The 21,997-nt window shown below is 36.8% G+C and overlaps 1 protein-coding gene across 2 annotated transcripts in view; it reads left to right on the forward strand.

The window, feature by feature from the left end:
* The window catches only part of CUL1 (cullin 1), a 53,282-nt gene that overhangs the window by 20,300 nt on the left and 10,985 nt on the right, over positions 1-21,997 (forward strand). For both annotated transcript variants that reach the window (XM_064506647.1, XM_064506648.1), the window contains 9 exons: positions 6,572-6,746; positions 7,276-7,443; positions 8,559-8,609; positions 9,604-9,694; positions 10,410-10,573; positions 14,431-14,593; positions 18,279-18,409; positions 21,171-21,278; positions 21,372-21,478. In XM_064506647.1, coding sequence (XP_064362717.1) covers positions 6,572-6,746; positions 7,276-7,443; positions 8,559-8,609; positions 9,604-9,694; positions 10,410-10,573; positions 14,431-14,593; positions 18,279-18,409; positions 21,171-21,278; positions 21,372-21,478 — 1,158 coding nt within the window. The remainder of the gene's footprint in view (positions 1-6,571; positions 6,747-7,275; positions 7,444-8,558; positions 8,610-9,603; positions 9,695-10,409; positions 10,574-14,430; positions 14,594-18,278; positions 18,410-21,170; positions 21,279-21,371; positions 21,479-21,997) is intronic.

Genomic DNA, 21,997 nt, shown 5'->3' on the forward strand with positions numbered 1-21,997 from the left:
ATAGTGTCACTTTCAGTAGTGTTTGGCTTAGTTGTTATATAGTTTTCATATGAAACTTTGAAGGGAAAGGAGCACATTTATTATGACTTTGGTGTGAGAGTGGAGAAAATTAAGTTGGATTCTCCAACTGTGTTGATTGTTGTTGCGTTATCGACAAAGTTGTCGATAACTTCTGAAATCATTGTTGATTACTTTTCAAAAGTGTATATATAAAGTATTTTAAAACAAGGTTTGGTAAACGTCAGGTTGTTCTGTCACTTTTTTTATGCATAATCTTTTACTTGTTTCTAAATTTGTTTATGTTGGTTCAAGTTTTTTTAGCTTATTGTGATGAAGTGGTAGTTACTGATTATACTTTTCATCAAATGTAAGTAAATGTACAATCAGAGAAGGTTATTTTAACCTGTGCTTTACGAGCTGGGGTATTGCTGATAGAGATATTAGCAAGGAACAGAGGGAGAGATTGCGTTACAGTAAATCATTAAGTGTAGTATGTTTACAGATCAGAAGAGCTGTATGACTTGGGATAGTCTACCCATTAGTAAATTAGCATGCAGAAGTACCGTTAGCATTTTTTTGCTTGTGGATAGATTCAGCAGCACTAGTAAATGTTGCCCAAGCAAAGCTATCAAGGCTGCGTCTGTGTCTATTTATTTGCCAAAGGTTTTGCGTGATTGCTTCTATTCAAATCCTTGTCCTCATGGCTTTCACTGGAATCCCTGTGCTTGAGTGAGATTTTTAGTAAGCAAGTATATTACAACTGCAGGGATTCTTTGTTTCCTGATCACATAACTCTGCTGTTACTAGGCAATCCGGTGTGTTTTCTTTCAGAACAGACTGTGCTCGTCCTGCACAGAAAAGGTAGTGGGGAGTTTAGGCACTGCGGGTTTTAAACCTGGGAAACTGTTCTGCTTTCTTTGGAGATGAATTCATTCTAAGCCATCCTTTCACTTTAACATCAAATTGGTTTGAGGTCACTTTGGATTCATCAAAGCAGCCTCCCCTGTCTTCTAGTATTAATCCTGTCTGTGTTCAATGTGGTATTTCATAGCATCTCTTTTATGCCAGTTAGTGCTTTTAAGGAATGTGGAGGTAGACATAAATGTATGTGTTTACATGTTCGGGGGTGTTTCATTGACAGTGAAATGCATATACACTTTACATTTTTGTGTGTGGAAATGTAGGTATAACTATAGGTATCATTTTGTATATATATATAAAATTTGCTGCTTTGGTTCCAAAGACCTGCAGAATGTGTTTGTAATAGTGCGATCAGTTCCTTGTTGATTTTCTTCCCTCTGTTGATCACTGGCTGTTCTACCTGCTTTTTATAGTTACCAGGAATATTCTGTGCAAAAACAATTTCTGTTGATGCAAAGTACTTTAAACTTGAAAGCAACTTATGCTATGGTGACTCCTACGCTTTCTGGCATAAAGATTGTATGCTTTGTATATGGCGTGCTTGAAAACTTGTATTTTCCTGCAACTCAATGCTTCTCTGCTTTTTTTCCTTTGAGTTTATGCCATGGAGATGGCAAGAAGAAATTATTTAGTGGCCTTTAGATGGGTTTTGCTACACTTGAAGTTTCTCGGACCTCAAAGTTGCCGAGGTGTACCTGAGCTCAGCAGTGTAACAACAGTGTAATAGCACGTCATATAAAAACTAAAAGTGTAATTAGCCTTAGGATAAAACGTATCCAAACAGAAATGGAAAATGTATAGGATCAGGGGGAGGGGTTTGATACTTGTGTTTTTTTGTTTGTTTGTTTTCTCTGAACTGTTTGGAGGGACATCTCTACCCTACCTCACTGAATGATGAACTGAGCCTACTTAGTGTTGGCTCCTGCCCATCCCTTCCTGAAAAGAAAACTGAAGGTTTGTGGGTTTTTTGTTTTTGCAAGAATGCTACTCCTCACAAAGCTGAAGTCCACATTTGAAGCACTCTTTCTGAAAGTAATTTACTTTGGCAACCTACCTCTTGGTTTCAAAAACTTGCATGAAATTCCTATATCTGTGGCTTGTGAGACCTTAGAAAAATCGTGTATGCGTGTCCACTTCTCTTGGAAGCTTTATTTATGCATGGGGTGACTCCATGTGTTTTACATGGGATAATCTGAATTGAAATTTTAATCTTTTTGAAGAAAACATGCAAGTCTTTTATTTATTAAATATAGTGAGCTGTACTGTTTATGTTAGAAGTCATTTTACAACAATATACAATTTTCATAGTTTTTCCAAATAATTTTTCTAACACTGTGTGTTCAGTGACTTTCTACCCCTGGTTCTTGCATGCCTTGGTGTAATCTAGGAAAATATATTTTATGCGAGTGGAACTAATCTGAACTCATTCCTGTAGGCCAGTTCCTGAGGTGACGGAGCACTGAGCATAGAGTTAATTACTTCATTAGATGTGTGAAATAGCAGAGTAATGCCTAAATTTGACCTCATTTAAAAGACTAGAAGTAATCAATCAATCTGGTTAGAAGATTGCTTGGCATGTGGGTTGTGGTTTGTTTTTTTAATTTTTTTTTTTGGTTCCATGCTTCCTCCTTCCAGAAAGCTTTGTTGAAGTTTGACTCTGCTGTAGCTTTGTGCTACATCATATTATTTGTGCTTCACTTTCAGTTCCTTTTAGTTTTACATATTTTCAATCTCAACTCAATCTCAATTTCAGTCTCCTCAAACTGACTCATTCCAGTTCTGTTAACTTTTCATAGTAAAATGGAAAAAAACTGGGGGGGACTCATATGCCTTTATGAAAGGGCAACCAGTTATCACCTCAGAAGAGTAGTTTTCTTTATAAAAGGTTAAAATTAGGGACTCATGTTAAGCTTATTTTACCCATCAGTGTAAAATCTGAGTGTTTTTCTATTGTGTCTTGAATTACAAAACTGGTGTTTGCCTCGCATAATTTCTGTCTGCACTTGCTCCTTGAGAAGAAAAACTCTGTGTTTTGGCACTTTTCTAGGGGAGTGGGTAGATCAGAGGTGGGCTGGGTACGTCCCGGTTCACCTTTTGATGGCATATCCGCACAAGAAGCTTATGCGCCGCTACTGACAGTGCGTTTCACTTCCTCTGTGCTGACGCAGGGTGTTACAACTACTCAGCAAGCTATCTGGGAAAAGGGAAAATGGTTATTTGTAACCTCAGTCACTTCCCCAAACCAAATCACTGCTGGTCTGCATAAATGCTTGTGCTACTCAAAAAGCAGGTGACCAGGGTGTGGGGAAAGCCCTCCAGGTGGGTGACTGTCAGAACCATTTCCTTCATTGGGAATGATCTCTTACAAGGACACAATTTAGTTACGAAATGGTAGTGTGGGAATTTCTTTGTCTTTTGGACTTTCCAGCTTTAGAAACTGAGTAAAGGTTGTCCTGAGCATTGTGAATGGATTAGAGTACTGAAGACCAAGGTGGTAAAATTAATTTTAGCGCGGTCTTTGGATGCTTGTTGGATCGCATTTTAGAGAGTTTCGAAGAAGAGTGAAGCTCTGAAAGAGACTTTTTCCTCTTAAATTGCACAACATCGAATGAAAGAGACTTTTTCCTCTTAAATTGCACAACATCGAATGAAGTGGAAAAACTTCCTCATGGTTTTCTACCTTAAAATTTAATTTCTCTTTTACCATAGGAACAGTGTAGAATTTAAAAGAAAATGATCTTGATTTGCCCTTCTAATAGGTGCTTTGTCCAGTTGCTGGACCACATCTCAAGGTTACCAAGTAGAAGTTGGGGAAGCAGCGCAACTTCCCTGCAGTACGAAGTGGTTTGTCAATAAATTAATTTCCACTTGTAGTAATATGTGAATTACTAGGCAGAATTGTGCAGACACGGCCAAAGATGTTTCTTAATGACTGCTTGGATATTATATGGCTTTCAAAGTATGCAGCAGTTGATTAGTTTGCTTCCTGCAACCCAGAATTTCTTACAGAATTTTCTTTGCGGTTCTTGGCTGGACTGTGATGCACTTTGTTGTGAGCGGTGCAGTTCTGATTTTGTTTTGAATCTGTCAGTCCTTGTGTCAGTGGTTGGCTTTAGGAAATGGGGACACAGATTGTAAACTAGTTCAAGAGAGTTATTTGCGTGTACAGGCTGCCGGCTCCACTAAAGCAAAAACGTTGTAACTTTGATTTGACTTGCATAAAACGACTAAAATGGTGCATTTTGAAGGTGTTGTGTTGGGTAGTTGGGCCTTTGGCTAGGGAGACTCAAGCTGGGATAACAAGCAGAGAAAGCCATTACTGTATCTGCTTTATTTTTTACTCTGGCTCTGAGGGGGCTACTGTCATGCCTGGGAAAAAGATCTTCGTCTGTCTGTGTTTAGTTTACCAGGAATCCTGGTTTTGATAGTAAAATATATTGGATCGGAAAAAAGGTGCCTATCTTCCAACCTTGGTGTTCTATTATTGTGAAGGCTGTTGGGATTTGTTCTTTTAAGAGGAACAGGAAGAATATTTTCATCTAGCACCATTACATAAAAACTGCAAGAATCACCATCTGGAGAACTGTCATATTTTGGCACTTGTTTAAAAGCCACTTGGGGATGGGTCAGTTGGGGGAAGGAGGAGGCAAGACTGGCAACTCGGTACTTGTGAACCAGAGCCCTAAATTCCTCGCATAATTATGGGGAGACTTTCCTTGCACAATACATAGCATCACAAATGAAGTACCTCAAACTGTGAGGTAAGTTCTGCTCTTCTCGTCTGTGAAATAGGGAAAGTTTTGTACCCGGAGGAAAGTTGTTATACACTATAACACTACTGACGTGGGCAATTCTGAGATGGAAGCATTGGCGGCAGAAGTAAGGATGGAGCCAGAAGAGCTGGACAAACAAGTAGCTATGAACAGGCATTTGTGCTGAAAGAAGCCATTAATGTCAAGGACATAAGCGGCTGGTGGAGAATAAAGCTTCAGTTACTAAGCACAAATTGAGATTTTACATTATTGGTTAATATTGTGAGAAATATAATTATTTGGCACCTAGAAGAGGTAACGGGTAAAGAATAAATGTGAGCCTTTTGAAAAGGTGAATCTTCAGCAAAGAACATTACTCTGTTGGGCTGAGTGAGATGACTTTCTGAAAAAAGTATGTAAATCAGATGGGAAGGAAAAGAGAAAAGTAGTCTTTCCTTTCTATTTATGTCAAAGACCATGAGTGTCTTGCTGTGTAGTGTGGAGTACACTGTTAACTGAAAATCTTTAGGATCTGACTTGTACGTGAAGCCATCAGTGTAATTTTTAAAAGAAATTGGAAGGGAGTTAGCTGGATATTTTAAAAAGATTTTTTTCTTCTGGAGTGTTACTGTTCCAGTACTACAAATAAGTCTGTTTATAAAAACTCTAATGCATCATGTATTTTGGTTTTCTAATTTCCTTGGCATTTAATTTTGCTTTAATTTTTAATTTAGTCTGCTGACCTTTCTGAAGGGAAAAGTGAAAGACAAATGTCAGCAAAATATTCATTTCCTAATATATAGTATAATGCGGAGGAAGCCTGTCTAGCAATTAGAGCCTAGCGCGTTGGTTAAACTACCAGTTGAAACCAAATCGGACCATCTGGGTTTCTTAATGCAGTGTTGCTCTAACAAGGGCTGCCCTCAGACCGCCAGCAGAAATGGGAGTGCTCAGTAGCTCTGTTCCTGTTGAATACCCATTTGCTGAGTGAGTCATTTTGGTAATCTTTGCTGTCAGATCCGAGTCCTGATCCTGTCTATTTTGAGGACTACTGAGTTAGTCTCTTGTTTGTTGAGTGCGGTTTCTTTTAGGACACTTGCTTATTCAAGTGTTTCAAGCAGTGTGGCTTCCACGTATTGCTTTGGAAGAATGCTGAATATTTGAATATACATTAGCTCAGGAAACAATGTTTTCTTGAAATGTCATGTTAACATCTACGTTAAGTCTTCCAGGTTGTATTAATATGAGAGAGAAATTACTGCTACCACATACTTCAATGTGGGTATTATACTTGCAGCCCAAAATGTGGTTTCAGTGAATCTCATCATATTGCTGATAAAGCTCTATTATCTTGTGCTTTAGAGTGAACGTCTCTCACCATTCTGCTTTCTAGGTTTGTCCTCCTGTCTGCATGTTTTACTTGGCTAACTTTTTATTAAAAAATTAGGTTGACAAAATTTTCCTCAGTGTTTTCACCTACTGAATGTTGCTTGTCTGTTGAGAGTAGCGTTGAAATTTCTTCTTGCTCAAACAAAAACTTACGTATTTGTAGATGGCCAATAAAATACATCAAGTAAATTCCATTTACACCTTGAAAAGAAGCTTATCTCTAAATTCTACTGCTTTTCCTTGTTTTCCATGTTATTTACAGTGTTAGGTAAGTTTAATTTGCAGCACAGTCTCTGTGCAGTGTGAAACATTTCTGCTACTGAAAATTCTGCTTAAGCAATTTTTGTTAGTTTTAGTTTGATTTTATGTGGGCTATTATGTCCTGTAATGTATTAAGGTTAGGTCATTGTGATAATTCTAAGATAGCTTATTAAAATTAACAGCCTGGTTTTCATTGCATCTTTAATGTGTCACGCTCACATGTACATATTCCTTAACTTTCCTGCCAGTCATGTTTATAACTACTGTACTAGTGTACACCAGTCTAATCAAGCACGGGGAGCTGGAGTACCTCCTTCAAAGTCCAAAAAAGGCCAGACCCCTGGAGGTGCTCAGTTTGTTGGCTTGGAGTTGTACAAACGACTAAAAGAATTTCTGAAGAACTACTTGACAAATCTCCTTAAGGTAAGATGGGACTGTAGATCACTTGGGAGTTGTAGCAATACAAGCTGTGTTGAGGAGAACTTCCGTCACCAAAGTTAGAACTCTGTGCAGCTATGGGAATTTAAGTAAACTAAGTGAGCCTGAAATGTATTTTTTTTTCTTAAATATTCCATTAGCTGTTTGAAAGTATCATAGGCTTTGCCGTGCACATAGGGTGGTCACTGAGTGCACCCATGAGCTTTGTTTTATCTAGCATGCTCATCAGTGTAGCTCTCTGTTTCTAATGTGGCGCCCTCTTGCTCCCTTCCAAAAGAGGGAAGGGAGTGTCTTCTGGAGCTTTGTCTGGGCTATTCATTTTTTCCACCCATTTTCGACCTGGTAGATTTGATAGTGGCCTAGCACTATGTTTCATATAAAGCTGCCATACTGAGATATTCCAGAAATACATTGTATGGTGTGGGCTTCTTAAACCATGAAATCATGTGCCTTTGTGTATCTTTGTGTACTTCAGAAATTGCCCTACAGTACTGATGAACTTTCTCCCTTTTAGGATGGTGAAGATTTGATGGACGAGAGTGTGCTGAAATTCTACACTCAACAGTGGGAAGATTATAGGTTTTCAAGCAAAGTATTGAATGGGATATGTGCCTACCTCAATCGACACTGGGTTCGTCGTGAGTGCGATGAAGGTCGTAAAGGAATATATGAAATTTACTCGGTAAGTTGTTCTTTGAAGTGAGTGAATTATCTATTTCAGCTGTCCTTTTGCATTCTCATCCTACAGATTGCTCCTTGAAACTTGCTATCTGTATGAATTTCACAGAGATTTTGGAGTGTGCTTCATATAATCAGTTAAAATAACTCTTTTCCGCTTTTAAATCCCCCCAGCATCACCCCCACACACCCCGCACGCTGCACACGTATTTGTAAAAGCTCCATGGGTCTAACCTGTGAGATTGTCTGCGTTGTATGTGTTGAGACACTTACCGTGTGTCATGGGCTGTCCACTTATGAATATTTGCTGCTTAAACAGTTCTGTGTGTGCATCAGTGTGGCCTTGTCATTCCACTTAAAATTGAGTCAACTGTTCTAAACATAAAGCAAAGTAAATTGCTTTTTTTTCTGTTAACTTCACTACATTGCTACAAATTTTTTGGCATCCAGCCTGCTAAGATTCAATCAACGTTTGGTTTGTAATACGAGTTAATTTGGTACAGTTTGGAAGGCTGTGTATGATTTTGATGATGATTTTTTGGTAATGTAAAGTAATATTAACAAGGGAAGAGCCTGACTGAAGTTCTCTGTCTCCAATAACTAAAAATATATTTTTTTTTAATAAAAGCTGAGTAGTGTCCTTGCTGGTAATGCATTAGGAAATTGCTGTTTTATTTTACTGCTTTTCTGAAATAACTTTGCATAGGGTAGAACAAACAGTTGGTGAGGGTATCCTTGCTTACCTGCTTCTCAGCTATTCTACTTTTCACCAGTCTAATGCTAAGGGACTATATCAGCTTGAAAATTGCCAACAGGAAAAGCTCTTTTGTCAAAATAACTTGAAAGGTTTGCTGTTTTTTCAGAGTTGGCGGTGGATTTCTCTGCCAGCAAATGGGACACCTTAGATGGGATTAGCAAAAAAAGCAATAATAATTTTACCGTGAAAAAATGTTGTTAGATGAGATTTGTCTGTCAAAATATCATTGTAAAAATTGGTTCTGATTTTTTAGCATAATATGTTGGCTTTCCTTAAAGAATTATCATCTGTGTGTGTATGCATATATATTTATATATACTTTTTTTTTCTTCCATCTTTCATCTCCCTTCCTTCTCTTCTAGCTTGCCTTGGTGACCTGGAGGGACTGCTTATTCAGGCCATTAAATAAGCAGGTACGTATATATTTTATGACTGTGATGCTATTTTACAGAGTTGGTTCTAAATGTTACTGGTTGTTGTTCCAGCGAAAACTTAAAAAAGGTCAAAACCTACAGCAGAGCCTTCCAGTTCCTTTGTGATGTTAAAAAGATAAATATCTGAGGTATTAATTTTGGTGCCTTTCTGTTGTTGTTGAACCTTTATATCAAGAATGTTATGTGGTCTCTGTGCTGAGCGGACCCCAGGCATTTTAAAAAGCTGAAGGTGTTAAATGAAATCAGCTGAAGGTGTTATTTCAAGCCGGATGAGTACTCACTGACCTCGATGTCTGAAGGTTTGAGATTTGAGAATCTGTGAGGACAGTGACAGGACTGGGACTTCAGTCTGTTCTCGTATTACTATGAATCTTTAAATTTACACTGATGCCTGGGAGATTCATGTCAAGTTAACTAAATGTTTTTAATTAGTGAATCGGCATAATATAAAACAAGACATTCCATCAAAATGTGTGGTATATTTCAGGCTTATTTACCAGCACTTCACAGTGAAAAGACTCTATATTGGTTACATTTCAGCTGTAAGGAACAGTATTTTCAACATTTCAGTCATGAGCTATACCTTTCTTTGTATAAATTACAGGTGGTTAGTTTGGCTGTTATTGCAAGATTCCCTGTATTTCAACTATAAAACAGACAGTACTTTGGTTTAGAAGGTGCTTTTTTGAAACCGGGAGGGAAAAACAAAAACAAATGAAAAAGTAAAAAAACAAACAAGCACTTTCATGTTCCTCTACAGCTCACTCCTAATAGACTGTGGCTGTATGGTGGAAGTTACAGATGTAGCTTGCTCTGTGGTGGAGGAGGATTCTCATGTTCAGGTTTCCTTAAATTTTGTCCTCAAGGGCTTGAATTTTCTTGAATATAGGAATATGCTCCTGATTAAGTACTGTGCTTGACCTACCACCTGTTTTCTCTGTGCTTGACTCACTCTTAATCCCTGTTTTTGAAGGTAACAAACGCTGTATTGAAATTGATTGAAAAGGAAAGAAATGGTGAAACTATCAATACAAGGCTGATCAGTGGAGTTGTACAATCTTATGGTAAATGAGATTTCTTTAAGACTTAATTACTTTCCTTGGGGGGAAGAAAATGTCCTGTCAGTCTAGAAATAGCCTCCTACCTCCTTGGATGTCCGGTAAAGACTTTTGAAGTAAGATAAACCTGGTTATGTAAAAATTAACTTTGTTTATGTAGAGATACATGACACACAATTCCAGTTAATAATGCAGTACCTATAAAGTATGTAATCTGCACTGATAAACAAGAGTGTTCATTGTTTATCAATCACTTATTTAGGAGCTAAAAGTGGTTGGGGTAAAAAGGTAGCATAATAAATTACAAGGTAGAGTGGGATATTTTTTTTTCTCCCCTCATTTGCGTGGAATTGAGAGTTTTGTCATGCTGGCTAATAATTAATCACTCATTAATAAAAATAGGCATATATGGATATAATCTGGAATGCCAAGAGATAAAATGGAAATGGAATTTGAACTAGTATTTGAGATAGTGAAGTTTCCTGAATTCTTCAGTTTGCTCACTAATTTATCAAAAAGAGCAATTTACGTGAATAATACGATTTCTGCTATGTATTTCTAAATGCAGAATAAATATATACTTTTAGAAGTACTAAAAGGTGGGGCTGATGCTACCCCAATTGGTCACAATCACATATCTAAAGTTAGAATGGTGGTATCTGTTTATGTGCAAGGTATCATTTAATAAAAGACAGTTTTATCATAATTTGCTTTCTTGTAGTGGAGCTGGGGCTGAATGAAGATGATGCATTTGCAAAGGGGCCTACACTAACTGTCTATAAAGAATCCTTCGAATCTCAGTTCCTCGCTGACACAGAGAGGTTTTATACACGAGAAAGTACTGAATTCTTGCAACAGAACCCAGTCACAGAGTACATGAAGAAGGTAAGTTATTAAGTAACCCTGTGATTATTTTCTGGGTCCAGATATTTATTTGAAATAGAAGTAATTTCTTGACTTTTATTATCAATTTCTTAAAATGCTGAATATTTTATAGAAGGAAAACCAATTAGTTATTTTTTCCGAAGGTGACTTGTTCCTATGTTTATTACCTCTATCTGGTCCGAAGTTTATCACCTTAGTGTGCTTCAATAAGCACAGTGAAAATTTGAAACTTTCTTAATGGGTAAACCAGAAGAGGACAGTAAAATAAATACAGATTTTGAGGATTTCCAGATTTGTCACCAAAATAGCCGTTTTGCTTTGAAACTGCAAGCTTACTATTCCTGTACCAGACACTGGTAGCATGTTATTGAAATCTCTTCCTGAGCAAACTGGCCTCCATAGAGTAGGTAGATCATTAATTAGCTTTAACTCTTTCTGAATATTTTGGTCTAGTGAACCCTACACAATAATTCTGGTTAACAGAGACCAGATTTAAATTCTTAGATAGTTTCTCTGGCCTCTGGGATCCCAGACAGGGCAATTAAGAACAAGCTGGATAAACACTGACTATTTCCAGACTGGTTATTGGGTCAGTCTTACTGAATTTAAAATAAATAGGTCATGTTCATTTTGAATAAGTGCTGCTATATATATACTTTTTTCAGTACATTTCCTTGCTCTTTAAATTGCTCTGTTTTTTACCTGCCTTTCAGTTTAATTAAAAGCCAGAGCTTTGCAATTATGCAAAGAAAATCTGCTCACGCACCTGGAAAACGTGTCCCTTGCACCAATATCTCTGTGCTCCTTTTGCGTAGCTCTTTTTGCCACAGAAAGAATACTGTCCGATTCTTGGTTTTGAACTAGATGATTAAAAAATACAATAATAATTAAAATAGATAGGCTCAGGAAAAACACAGTAAAATTAATCTGGACATCAGTGCATTGGGATAGTTGCCCAGAACCAGTTGTTCTCAGACATATCTGTATTTGCTTTTTCTGTTGCTGTTGGATTAATGATTGTCATTACTTCCCTTTCAATTTCTTGTCTTTTCTTTCATCCTCTGAAATATATATAAAGATAGAATAAGGGCATTTCAGTCATTCATAACCCAAATGACTGGCTTGTCCAGGCTTCCTTCATGCAGGACACTAAAAAGCCGTCTGAAGGTCACTGGAGCTGTTTCAAGAAGTAGGGATTAGTGACAAATAGTAACTTAATAGTTACTTAATAGAACTTAACAATATCCCAAACAATCTTCAAGACTTCAAAAATCTGTAAATGGGTTGAAGCTGATGGTGTTGAAGCTAAACATGTGTAGAAAACCATCCAAATGCAGAGGAAATCTTGAGCAATAAAATGTAGCCTTATTGTAGTGTTCCATCAAGTTTGGATACTGGAGACGCACAAGCCAGTTTGGCTAGCTTGCCATCTCCCCACAGAGAATGTGTCTATGTAAAAATCAAACCAAACAAGAAACTCTATTTTCATTACTCATTTGCTGGGTTTTAACTGCTAAAACTGGAAAAGCTCCATATTGGACTTCAAAGTAAATGTAGCAGGAGCATGCAGAATGGTCTAAACTGGGGCTGTGACCTCAGAGAAAGGGAGAAGTGTATGAATTGAAGCTGGAAGTTGGTCCACTGGGGCGGGGGGGGAAGTCTAATTAATTTCTCTGGTTTGCATGCTCTGCTGGAGAGATCAAGAGAGATCATGCAAGTTATCAGAACTCATTTGCAATTCAGATATGATTTTTTTTTTTTTTTAACCTTACTTCAGTATGCATAAGGATTTCTTAACATGTTTTTGACTTAAGCATCACAAGGGAGTTTTGTCAACTTCTTAGTTATTTTCTCTGTTTGGGTTTTGTGAGCAGGTGTGCAACTTAAATGCCTGGAACAGAGTAGTACTCCCTATAATTATTTACTTGTGTATTGATAGAATTAGGTGTTTTGGGGGTTTTCTTGTTTTGTTCTTTTTTTTTTTTTTTTCCTTGTTATGAAAACCCTAAATGAGACTGATGTGAAAAGCTGTAAGTAGTCCAGCGGTCACATGATATACTGTCACTAAGAGGGTCTTGAAAGTCATCTATTAGAAGTATCAGAGCGTTGCCTTGATATAAGAGGATTCTGGTTGTTTGTTGTAGAAAATTCAGAGAAAACTTTAATTCTAAGATATATATAGTTATACAAGTAGACTTACTGAGTTTAAAGGGATCGTGAATTTTTTCACGTGGGGCTGGCCTGGGAATTAGAGCTAGCATGGCCTGGTATGCTGTAGGGAAAAGTTTGTCCTGAAGAGTCGTGAAGAATATCCCTTGAAATAAAGCCTCAAAATGAATTTGTGATTTTTACAGTTGAAATAATTGGAGGTACTGTGTGTGAAGTAATTATCTTTCCCTTGTTTATGAAGTATGACTTAAAAACAAAAATGGAACTATAAAAGCACAAAAAGTGAGAGAGCTTAAGCAAATCTGGAGTCAGAGGTGAATCTTTATTTTCATAAAGGAGTTCAAAGTAAAGTTGACCATTATCCATAAACCTTCACTTTTACTGTTATTTTAAGAAGAAACATTAGAAGTATTAATTTCTTAAACTACAGAAATACAGAGTTAGTCAAACAAGTAGTCCTACTAGTCTGATTCCAGCTTCTAATGCTCATCAGAAAGATTCAATAATTTGCTGCTATTTGCTGTCTTTAAGGAAGTTGATTGTTAGTCCTTAAAGCTAAGAAACTGGTATGTACTCTGAAGCACAAGTTTGTATCCCTTCCCAGACTCTTCTTTGTGATTTTTATGTTTTGAGCTGTACTGGTTTAACTCTGAAAGACAGTAATCCAGAGTCGTGTCATCAGAGCTAAGTGCAAAATTATTACAAAAATGAGAGAAGTTAGCAATAATGTAGAAGATTATTTAAACTTGTCTGCGTATGATGCAACATTCCTGAAGTTAAGTTGTTATTTTGTTGTCCATAATACCATCGTTCATGTTTACTTTGTTTCCTAAAGTGTTAGGAAAATGCATTAATTTCATTTCCTTCTCTTAGTGACATTCATAAATATAAATAATCTGGACTGATAAGAAGCCATATGTGCCTTATCCCTAATAGTGTGTCTCTCTCACAGATGGCTTGTAAAGTGAATCTTTAACGTTTTGACAAACGAAATAGAGGTAATTGTTACATAAACAACTTCAGGTTTACATTTCGGAATTCAGTACTATTCCTCAAGTGACATTTAGAATTTTGGTTTAGCAGGAACATATGCGTATGTAGCATTTCATGTGCCAGATTAAATGCTAGTACAATTTAAATGATTGTAGATTGTTGGGAAGCTTTTCTGTGTAAGAATGTATGTGAGAACATGGAAATAAATTTGTGATGGGCATACAGTTAAATGGTAATTTCGTGCCTTTTAGTTTTTGTGCAGGCATGAAATGTATTCATGTTCATTTTAAACAAAACAACCTACCTCTGTGGCTGGAGAGCTTGCTGATCCTAAAGTGCGAGCATCTCATGTTGGCTGCTTGCTTTTTTCTGGCAGCAGATTTTCGTCCGAAAACATCTTATTTGGAAGCATGAGGGAAAATAATGTTGCTATGACTGTCCTCCCATTTCAACAGAATATAAAACTATCATCAATATAGACATTGAATCCATATGTATGCAGCAGGGGAGGAGTCACATTATGATTCCCAGAAACATAACAACTGTTTAAACAGGTGGACCAGAATACCGCATTAGGGAGAAGTTTGTTTATTTTTGTTTTCTGGATGAACTTACTAAATAGTCATCTGTTTTCTGCTGTTAGAACTCCGCTCTACTTTTTGTACAGGTTTCATGTTTACCTGTTTGTTCCGTAGGCTGAAGCTCGCCTTCTTGAGGAACAGCGTAGAGTTCAGGTATATCTCCATGAGAGCACACAAGATGAATTGGCACGAAAATGTGAGCAAGTACTTATTGAGAAACACTTGGAGATATTTCATACAGAGTTTCAGAATTTATTGGATGCTGACAAAAATGAAGGTAAGCTAATTGAAACATTGGTTTTAGGTTTTCCAGCAGATCCTCTCCAGTGATTTGTGAGTAATGTAACTTCTGATAATAAATGTGATTTCTAAATGTGATTTCTAAATGTGATTTCTTTAGTAATTACATTAAGGGAGAAGATGGACGCTGAACCAGCCGTCACACAGCTGTTGATTAAATGGGGATGTCCTCAAGCTGCCTGCTTCAGTCTCAGATTTTAAGGCAAAACAGCACTGATTTTGATTTCTCTTAATATGGCTGGAACAGCTTCAGCTTGAGCTATTCTCTGCACGAGAGAGGCATGAGACAGAAAACAGACCGCTAGTCTCACCAGCTGTTTCCAAGGCCCCTTGGGAATCAGCAATGAGAATTTTACAATCCAATTTGTATGTTTAGGGAATTTTAAAAGTACAGTAGAAACAAATAGGGAGCTTCTAAATTATTGATTAGAACTGCACATAGGACAGATAACACAAAAAGCACAAATTGGTAATTAATGATATAATTTTAGCTGTGAAAATTAGTCTGAAATGCCACTAATGGAGTAAGCTTATACCGCCATAGATAGCACATAGAATAGAAGCTTACTTATTTTAGAGGAACTATTGAGGGACAAGATTATCAAAAGTTCAGGTATCTTTAATAAGTTAACAACTGTATTGGTTTGTAAGTGTTCAGGAGTTAATGCCTAGAAAAAATAAAGCAGTCAAAACTGGGGCAACGTAATTCTTGTATATCATGCAGGTGAGAATGGATGGTTTTTCTGACTTTCTCATTGGGGATTAAATCTATATAGGAAACAAGGGTAAGGCTCTATATCTGAAATATTTCCTTCAAGGAAGTGATAGAATTGAAGAGAGATTATGATTACTATTGCTGATGTTGGTTTGAGAGTTGTAAGCAACTTAAAGAATTGAAGCCTCTGAGTGGCTCAGGATGGAGGATTAGTGGCCAGCATTACATTTGCCTTTTTTTCCAAAGGTGTTAAGAGTTGTGATTGTATAATTATGACTGATCTCTTCATATATCAACCTTAAAGAGCAGCTGTGAATAACTACCATAATCATTTTATTGATAATCAAGGGACACTTCAAAATAAAAATGGACATTTAAGCATGATTGGTAGGTCAGAAGTTACCTGTTTCAAATGTAAATTGAAGATTGTTATCCTCTACTAGCTCTTAAGGGTCAGCTATTGTTTACATTTCTAAATAATAAAATTATTTCCTCCATAATTGGAACAGGTTTTAATACAGATGGATTTTGAATAGTAAAATGACTTTATTAATGTCTTCAGATAATAGAAGTAGCACAATCCTGAAAAATTTTCTGGACTCAGGAGTCCTTTGCAGGCTATTTTATTATCAATATTGCAAAGTCTGTGGGCTTTGTGAGCCTTTAATATAATCATTTACCATAGTGATACAACTTTATATGTTTGTAGGAGCTTAAAAACAAACCAAAACAGAAAAATAAAGACATCAAGACAGTGCCAAAGCTATAGGGTTTTTTTTATAGGTCTTAGTTTTTACTTTTACTGAAGCTATTTCTATGATTATTAGGTGTTTTTAAAGAGCTCTGTTTTCCAAAATATTTCTGTTCCTCTTACTGTGTTTCACTTGCAGAAATTACAGTAGTTATTCCTTGGCCATTTCTAAGTTTCATAAATTCTCATGGTTAGAAACATTTATTATTTTGATAATGAATGAAGAATGAATTATCAAAGAATCCATGATCACTTCACTCTCAAAGCACTGGACTTAAATTTGTAGTATAGCTAAATAGCCTATTTTAGATTATCCTAAACTTATATAACATCTTTATTGCCTTGCTCTTGAAAGTAAGCTCCTTTTGAGGTCCGCACTGTGTAAAGTTTGTTAGACATACTGTATTACAGGCCACTCCTGCTGCTAATCTGTAACTGTTTAAACACATTGTGCAACCAGTTACAAAGGTTGTGGGGCACACTTGTCATTTGTTGCCTATTCACATCGGTATGATAACTACAGGAAATAATTATCTTTATGGGGAACGGGATTTTTTATCCTGTAAATCTTCCTTGAGCTTTTGCAGCGTCTGCTTCATATTTCATCAACTACAGGCGTCCTGATAGAGCAACCTATGACACCTCGTAGGGGTCTAGTGGCAGAACATCCCACCCATGCTTGGCATTATTGTCCTATCACTTTGCTAAAATCCTATAGCTAAGAGAACAACATACTTTCCGTATGTTGTTGTAAAAGTACAGCATCAGGTCAAGAATGTGATTTTTCAGAAGGAAAAATTGTTTTTCAAAAATGATCGATCCAGAAGAAGAAAATTTGCCAAAGTTCTAACTGAAAGCATTAAATGGAAAAGGCAGTTGGCTTGAGCATAGATGGCATAGCCTCATCAGTAAAGGCATCAAGTTTTGAGTGTGGTCTTCCAGAGTTAGCTGGCTGTACAGCTACTGGATTGCTCCATCTTATTTAATATCTAATAATCCTCAAGTGGTAATAAATTATACATAAGCCTTTCAGAGAAGACCTTATACTGCAGAAGAGCTATATATAGTTGAAGACCTTAAGATAGATCCAACAAGGTTAAATACCCTCATTAGTCTATAGTAGCTAATTTGGTGATTTGCCATTTTACTCGAGTGTCTACTAAGTAAGGCCAAGATTGCTAGAACTAATTAGTAGTTTTGTGCATCTGGTTTATGTCCATATTAAAGCATTTAAGAGCCTTGCACTGAGAAGGTACTAAGACTCTGCCCTGTTTAAAAAGAATAATAAATGCAAAGCCTTTACTATTAGAATTTCCAAAATTACTAATTGATTTTGGAAAGTCTTGGCTGAAAACCAGTGAGATTTTAATACAAGGTTTTAGCCTACATGAAGTTATGTCCAGTTTCTTTTCACCTTTATTAGTCTTGAGTTTTGTGGTGATGCTTTTCTCAATCTTCTTTTTTTTTTTTCTTTCAGATATAGTTATTTCTATTACTAATCAGGTACCTAAAGAGGTAGCTTTATTGACAGTGCTTTATTTATTGCAGGGAAGTTGGTTTATAATTTTTCCGTTTTCGTCTTAAACGCCACATCACCACATGACGCTTTACTTCAGATTTCCCACAGTTGCTAGATGAAGTTGCCACCAGCAGAATATACAAAAGGCTGCAGGTGGTGGTGTTACTTCTGAATACTGTTGTTCTGAGCAGGAGGCTCAGAAAGGCTGGTGGTCAGTGCAAGAGCACTGTGCTCTTAACCAGTAGGAACACTAATGACACTCTTGATTAAAGGTATCAATTTAGAAATTTTAAATGGGGGGGGGTGTTAATTCTATTTTTAAATTGTCGCAGCTCTTTAAATTGGTCATAAAAACTAGAAATCAGAAGTAAATGTACTTCTGTAATTTAATTCTTGGGGTTTGTTCTTGAAATTTCTGTAGTGTTGTGAAGGTAAAACATTATGCTGGAGCAAATTGTTTTCCCTTTTAACTAATCATAACTTTCCAGGTTAGTGCAAAGATTTACTATAGCACTTCATTTTTTGCTATAACTTGTGTGGCTTTTTACAGCACCAATTGCATGTGTGTTTTTGTTGATGGTGATGTTGAATGTTTAACTCCTATTGTCAACTTTGTAAGTGAGGAGTTGGAGTCATACCTAATACAAACAGGAGACATTGGCTTTCTTTTCTTCCAGACTTGGGACGCATGTATAACCTTGTATCTCGAATCCAGGATGGCCTTGGAGAGCTGAAAAAACTTTTGGAAACCCACATTCATAATCAGGGTCTAGCTGCAATTGAGAAATGTGGAGAAGCTGCTCTAAATGCAAGTATCCCATCAAAATAAGTCTGTATGTGGTTGCTACCAGCTTTAGGTTAGAGAAGGGTGAATGCCTGCTGATCTAATTTCCAGTTTACATATATATTTTCTTTTTCCACTGATTCAACTTGCGGACTAGTCAATTCTCTGATGCTTACAGGAAGCCTAAAACAGTAGTATTTTGGTATTTTTGTTGTTTTTGGTTTTCTGCTTAATAGCTTCATTCTGTCTGGAAAAGCATGAGAAAGATGGTGGGAGGAAGAGATGAAGCAACAATTGAAAAATTTGGATAGGGCACAATATAAGGATCAAGTCGGGTCTTTTTGGTCATTGAGCCATATGATTGGTTGTCTTCCTGATTTTTGCCATGTAATTGTAATTTCAGGCTTAATATTTCATTAAGCAGGGATGAGTCTTAACGACAGTGAGGAGAAGCTCTTTAAAACATTTGCTGAACAACTTTTTGTCCGTAGATAACGTGACATTTTCTAGCAAAAAAAATATAGAAGAAGACATTGCACAAAGCAGACTTAGGATAGAGAATATATTTTGGCAGATCTTTAGTTAAAACTGGGTTAAGCTTAATACTAGTTTGATTTTTGACAAAGATTATTTTAACAAGCTATTGGCCTCAGGTATTCTTGGATTGTCTTTGTAGGTAATTGTTAAAGCAGCAATCTTCAAAGACTGCATGGAGAGCAGTAAAAAGCCTGTTTTTAGCATAGATTAAAATGCTTAACAAGTGTAGTTTTCTAGCACGATGTGATCTTTTGTGAATCATGAAATAAACTCAGTAATCTTCAGGGCCATTCATAGATGTCCTCTTAAATTTGGAAATCGGATATGCCCCATGGTAAAATCAGTTGAAGCATTCCCTTGGTGGTTGTCACTCTGTAGTTCCTTGGTACCTAGGCCTTGAGGCACTTCCTGGAGAAAAGAAAGCTCTTTCTCCAGGAATTAGTTTTAGCTCAGTCTTTGAGAGGGAGGAAGCTTGAGGTCTGTATGTATTAGTTCTTTTGATTCCAACCACTTACAAAACTCTTTCTGATCACTACTTCTTGTTCCCTGAACATGTGCTTTGCCTTTCTTTTGCTCCTTTTTTTTCCTTCACATTTGTTTCTTTATTTTCATAACAATATCTTTTGTCACTTTTCCTTGGGACCATTTTCCCTCCTCTTCAGTGTATTTCACTCCACTCTCCCTTTTCATCATGAACTTGTTAGTCCTCGACCACATTTAGCTAAGATTGATTCTACCTAACTTGATTTATCTGTACCTTGTCTAAACAAACAGACAGCTGAGCAAGTTTCTCTCAGTTTCTCTGTCGTCAGTGGAGAGAGATAGTCATGTCAGAATGACTCAACTGACCCATTTTAGACTGGTACTGTAGAATGAGTTGTGTTCTAGACTCCATTAACTATATTAACTAATTTCAGTCAGTTGATTACCACCTTTAATACCTTTGGTTATCTTTTTAGAGTCCTTGTGATCAGGAGACTCCTCTGACAGTCCTTTGAGTGCTCTTGAAATTCTTGTGTGAGAGGGTCTCGCGCCTCTGTCAGTTCTGTCTCGAGCAGTGCATTAGAGCAGTGGGCCATGCAGCCTGTTAGTTGGTCCTCAAGTGCAACAGGAAAAGCTTTTCAGGGTACTAATACAAGCCTGGCCATGTTTCCCTATCCATTCCCGTCATCCGGAACTCTAACGGTAGATATGTCACAGGAGTGCCCCCTACCCAGTCCTTTCAATATATGTTTATGGACCTGTTGTCTATGGATTTGTCTAATCCCTTTTGAACCTGTTGATATTACCTGCCTCCACAACCTATGGCAGCAAGTTCCAGAAGTTCACTACCTGATGTGTAAAGATGTTCTTTATTTTTATCTGTCTTAAACTTATTTCCTATTAGTTTTGTCAAGTGCGCTGTAGTTGTAAATTGTGGCTCTGGATGAACCTTCACCTCTTCAATCCTTTTCCTGATTTTGTAGACCTTGGTCATATGCCTTTTCCACCTTCTGATCTTCAAATGGAAGAGTTTTAGCCTTTTTAGTCTCTCTGTATGGTAACTGCCTATCCACCTGGTGTTTTAGATTCCCTTTGCTGTTTCTACTCTGACTCCACTACATCTCTTTTAAAATGCAGAGGTCAGAACTGCACACAATCTCAGTCTGTGGGTGCAGTAAAGATGACGCTTGATGTTTATTGGCATTTGGCTGCCACTGGGAAGTTGAGCTGATAATTTTAAAGAGCTGTCATCGATAACTCTGAGATCTTTCTGGAGTTGTAGCTGTTGGAGATATGATGTTGCTTCACTACTAGAGAGATTTAATTGGAGGGTTTCTTTAATTGGAGGTGTTTTTTTTTGTTTGTTTTTTTTTGTTTTTTTTTTTTTTAAGGCAATTTTATGATTGCCCATCACTGTCAGGTCTGATTGGAATTAAGCTTGTGTCTTTTTAAAAAAAAAAAAAAAAAAAAGTCCTTCTTAGAAATACTTGCAATAGTTGAATAAGGATTTTGTTTCCTTTTGTACTATATAATGTAGTACGCTCTTTCTGTAGTCTGATCCATGTAAATAAAAGGTTGCAGTAATGTAAGTCAGTCATGAACATAAAACCTAAGTTAGTCTGGGTACTATCTTATATTTAAAATGTTCTTTATAAATTTTCACCATGAAAATTTGCTTAAAGGCAATGATTGTTCCTGTTGGAAGAAACTGAAAGCAGGAAAGTCAATGGGTTTCATTGCAAGCAACAAGTTATTTTTCTTACAGGATCCAAAAATGTATGTACAGACAGTGTTGGATGTCCATAAGAAATACAATGCTTTAGTTATGTCTGCATTCAATAATGATGCTGGTTTTGTGGCTGCACTAGACAAAGTAAGTATATGTGTAAGTAGAGTCATATGATGACCATTTTCTCTCTTTAGTGTTTTGGGTCCCAAAAATTTCACTGTCTTTTGTGATTTATAGGCTTGTGGTCGATTTATAAATAATAATGCAGTGACAAAAATGGCTCAATCATCTAGTAAATCCCCAGAGCTACTGGCGCGATACTGTGACTCTTTACTAAAGAAAAGGTATGTCCTCAAAGACGAATTATTGTTTCAGGTTGGCTTTTGTTTTAAAAAGATTTAGCATATGAAGTTTTATATTGTTTTCAGCAATAGAACTTAACATTTCAATAAAATTTAATTATACCAAATTCTGAATGAAAAATGTCAATAGGGTTTTTAAAGATTATATTTCCTTTTCTTGTTTCCTTCCCTTAAGGGAAGAGAGGGTAATGAAAGAACCAAGCCCTTCCCCCCCCCCACCTTTCTCCCCCATAGGAGGCTAAGTTCTGGGTGTTTTTTGTTTTGTTCCCCCTCCCCCCCCCCCCCAAACTGAAGTGTTTTTTCCCAAAATTTGATGTGTGTTATACGTTGTAAAGAAGAGGGGCACTTTCCCTTTTTGCATTAAAACTCTTGCTTTTCTCCTGTTATTTTCTCTATATCTTCTTCCATCTGGGCAGAAATTAAAGAGGACAAAAACTGCCTTCTAACTTCTTGTGGTTCATAATTAATTAAGGTATTCGGCTTCCAATGGTTCAGCAGCTC

The sequence above is a fragment of the Dromaius novaehollandiae genome, chromosome 2 (assembly GCF_036370855.1).
Source record: "Dromaius novaehollandiae isolate bDroNov1 chromosome 2, bDroNov1.hap1, whole genome shotgun sequence".
In the NCBI taxonomy this organism is placed as follows: Eukaryota; Metazoa; Chordata; class Aves; order Casuariiformes; family Dromaiidae; genus Dromaius; species Dromaius novaehollandiae.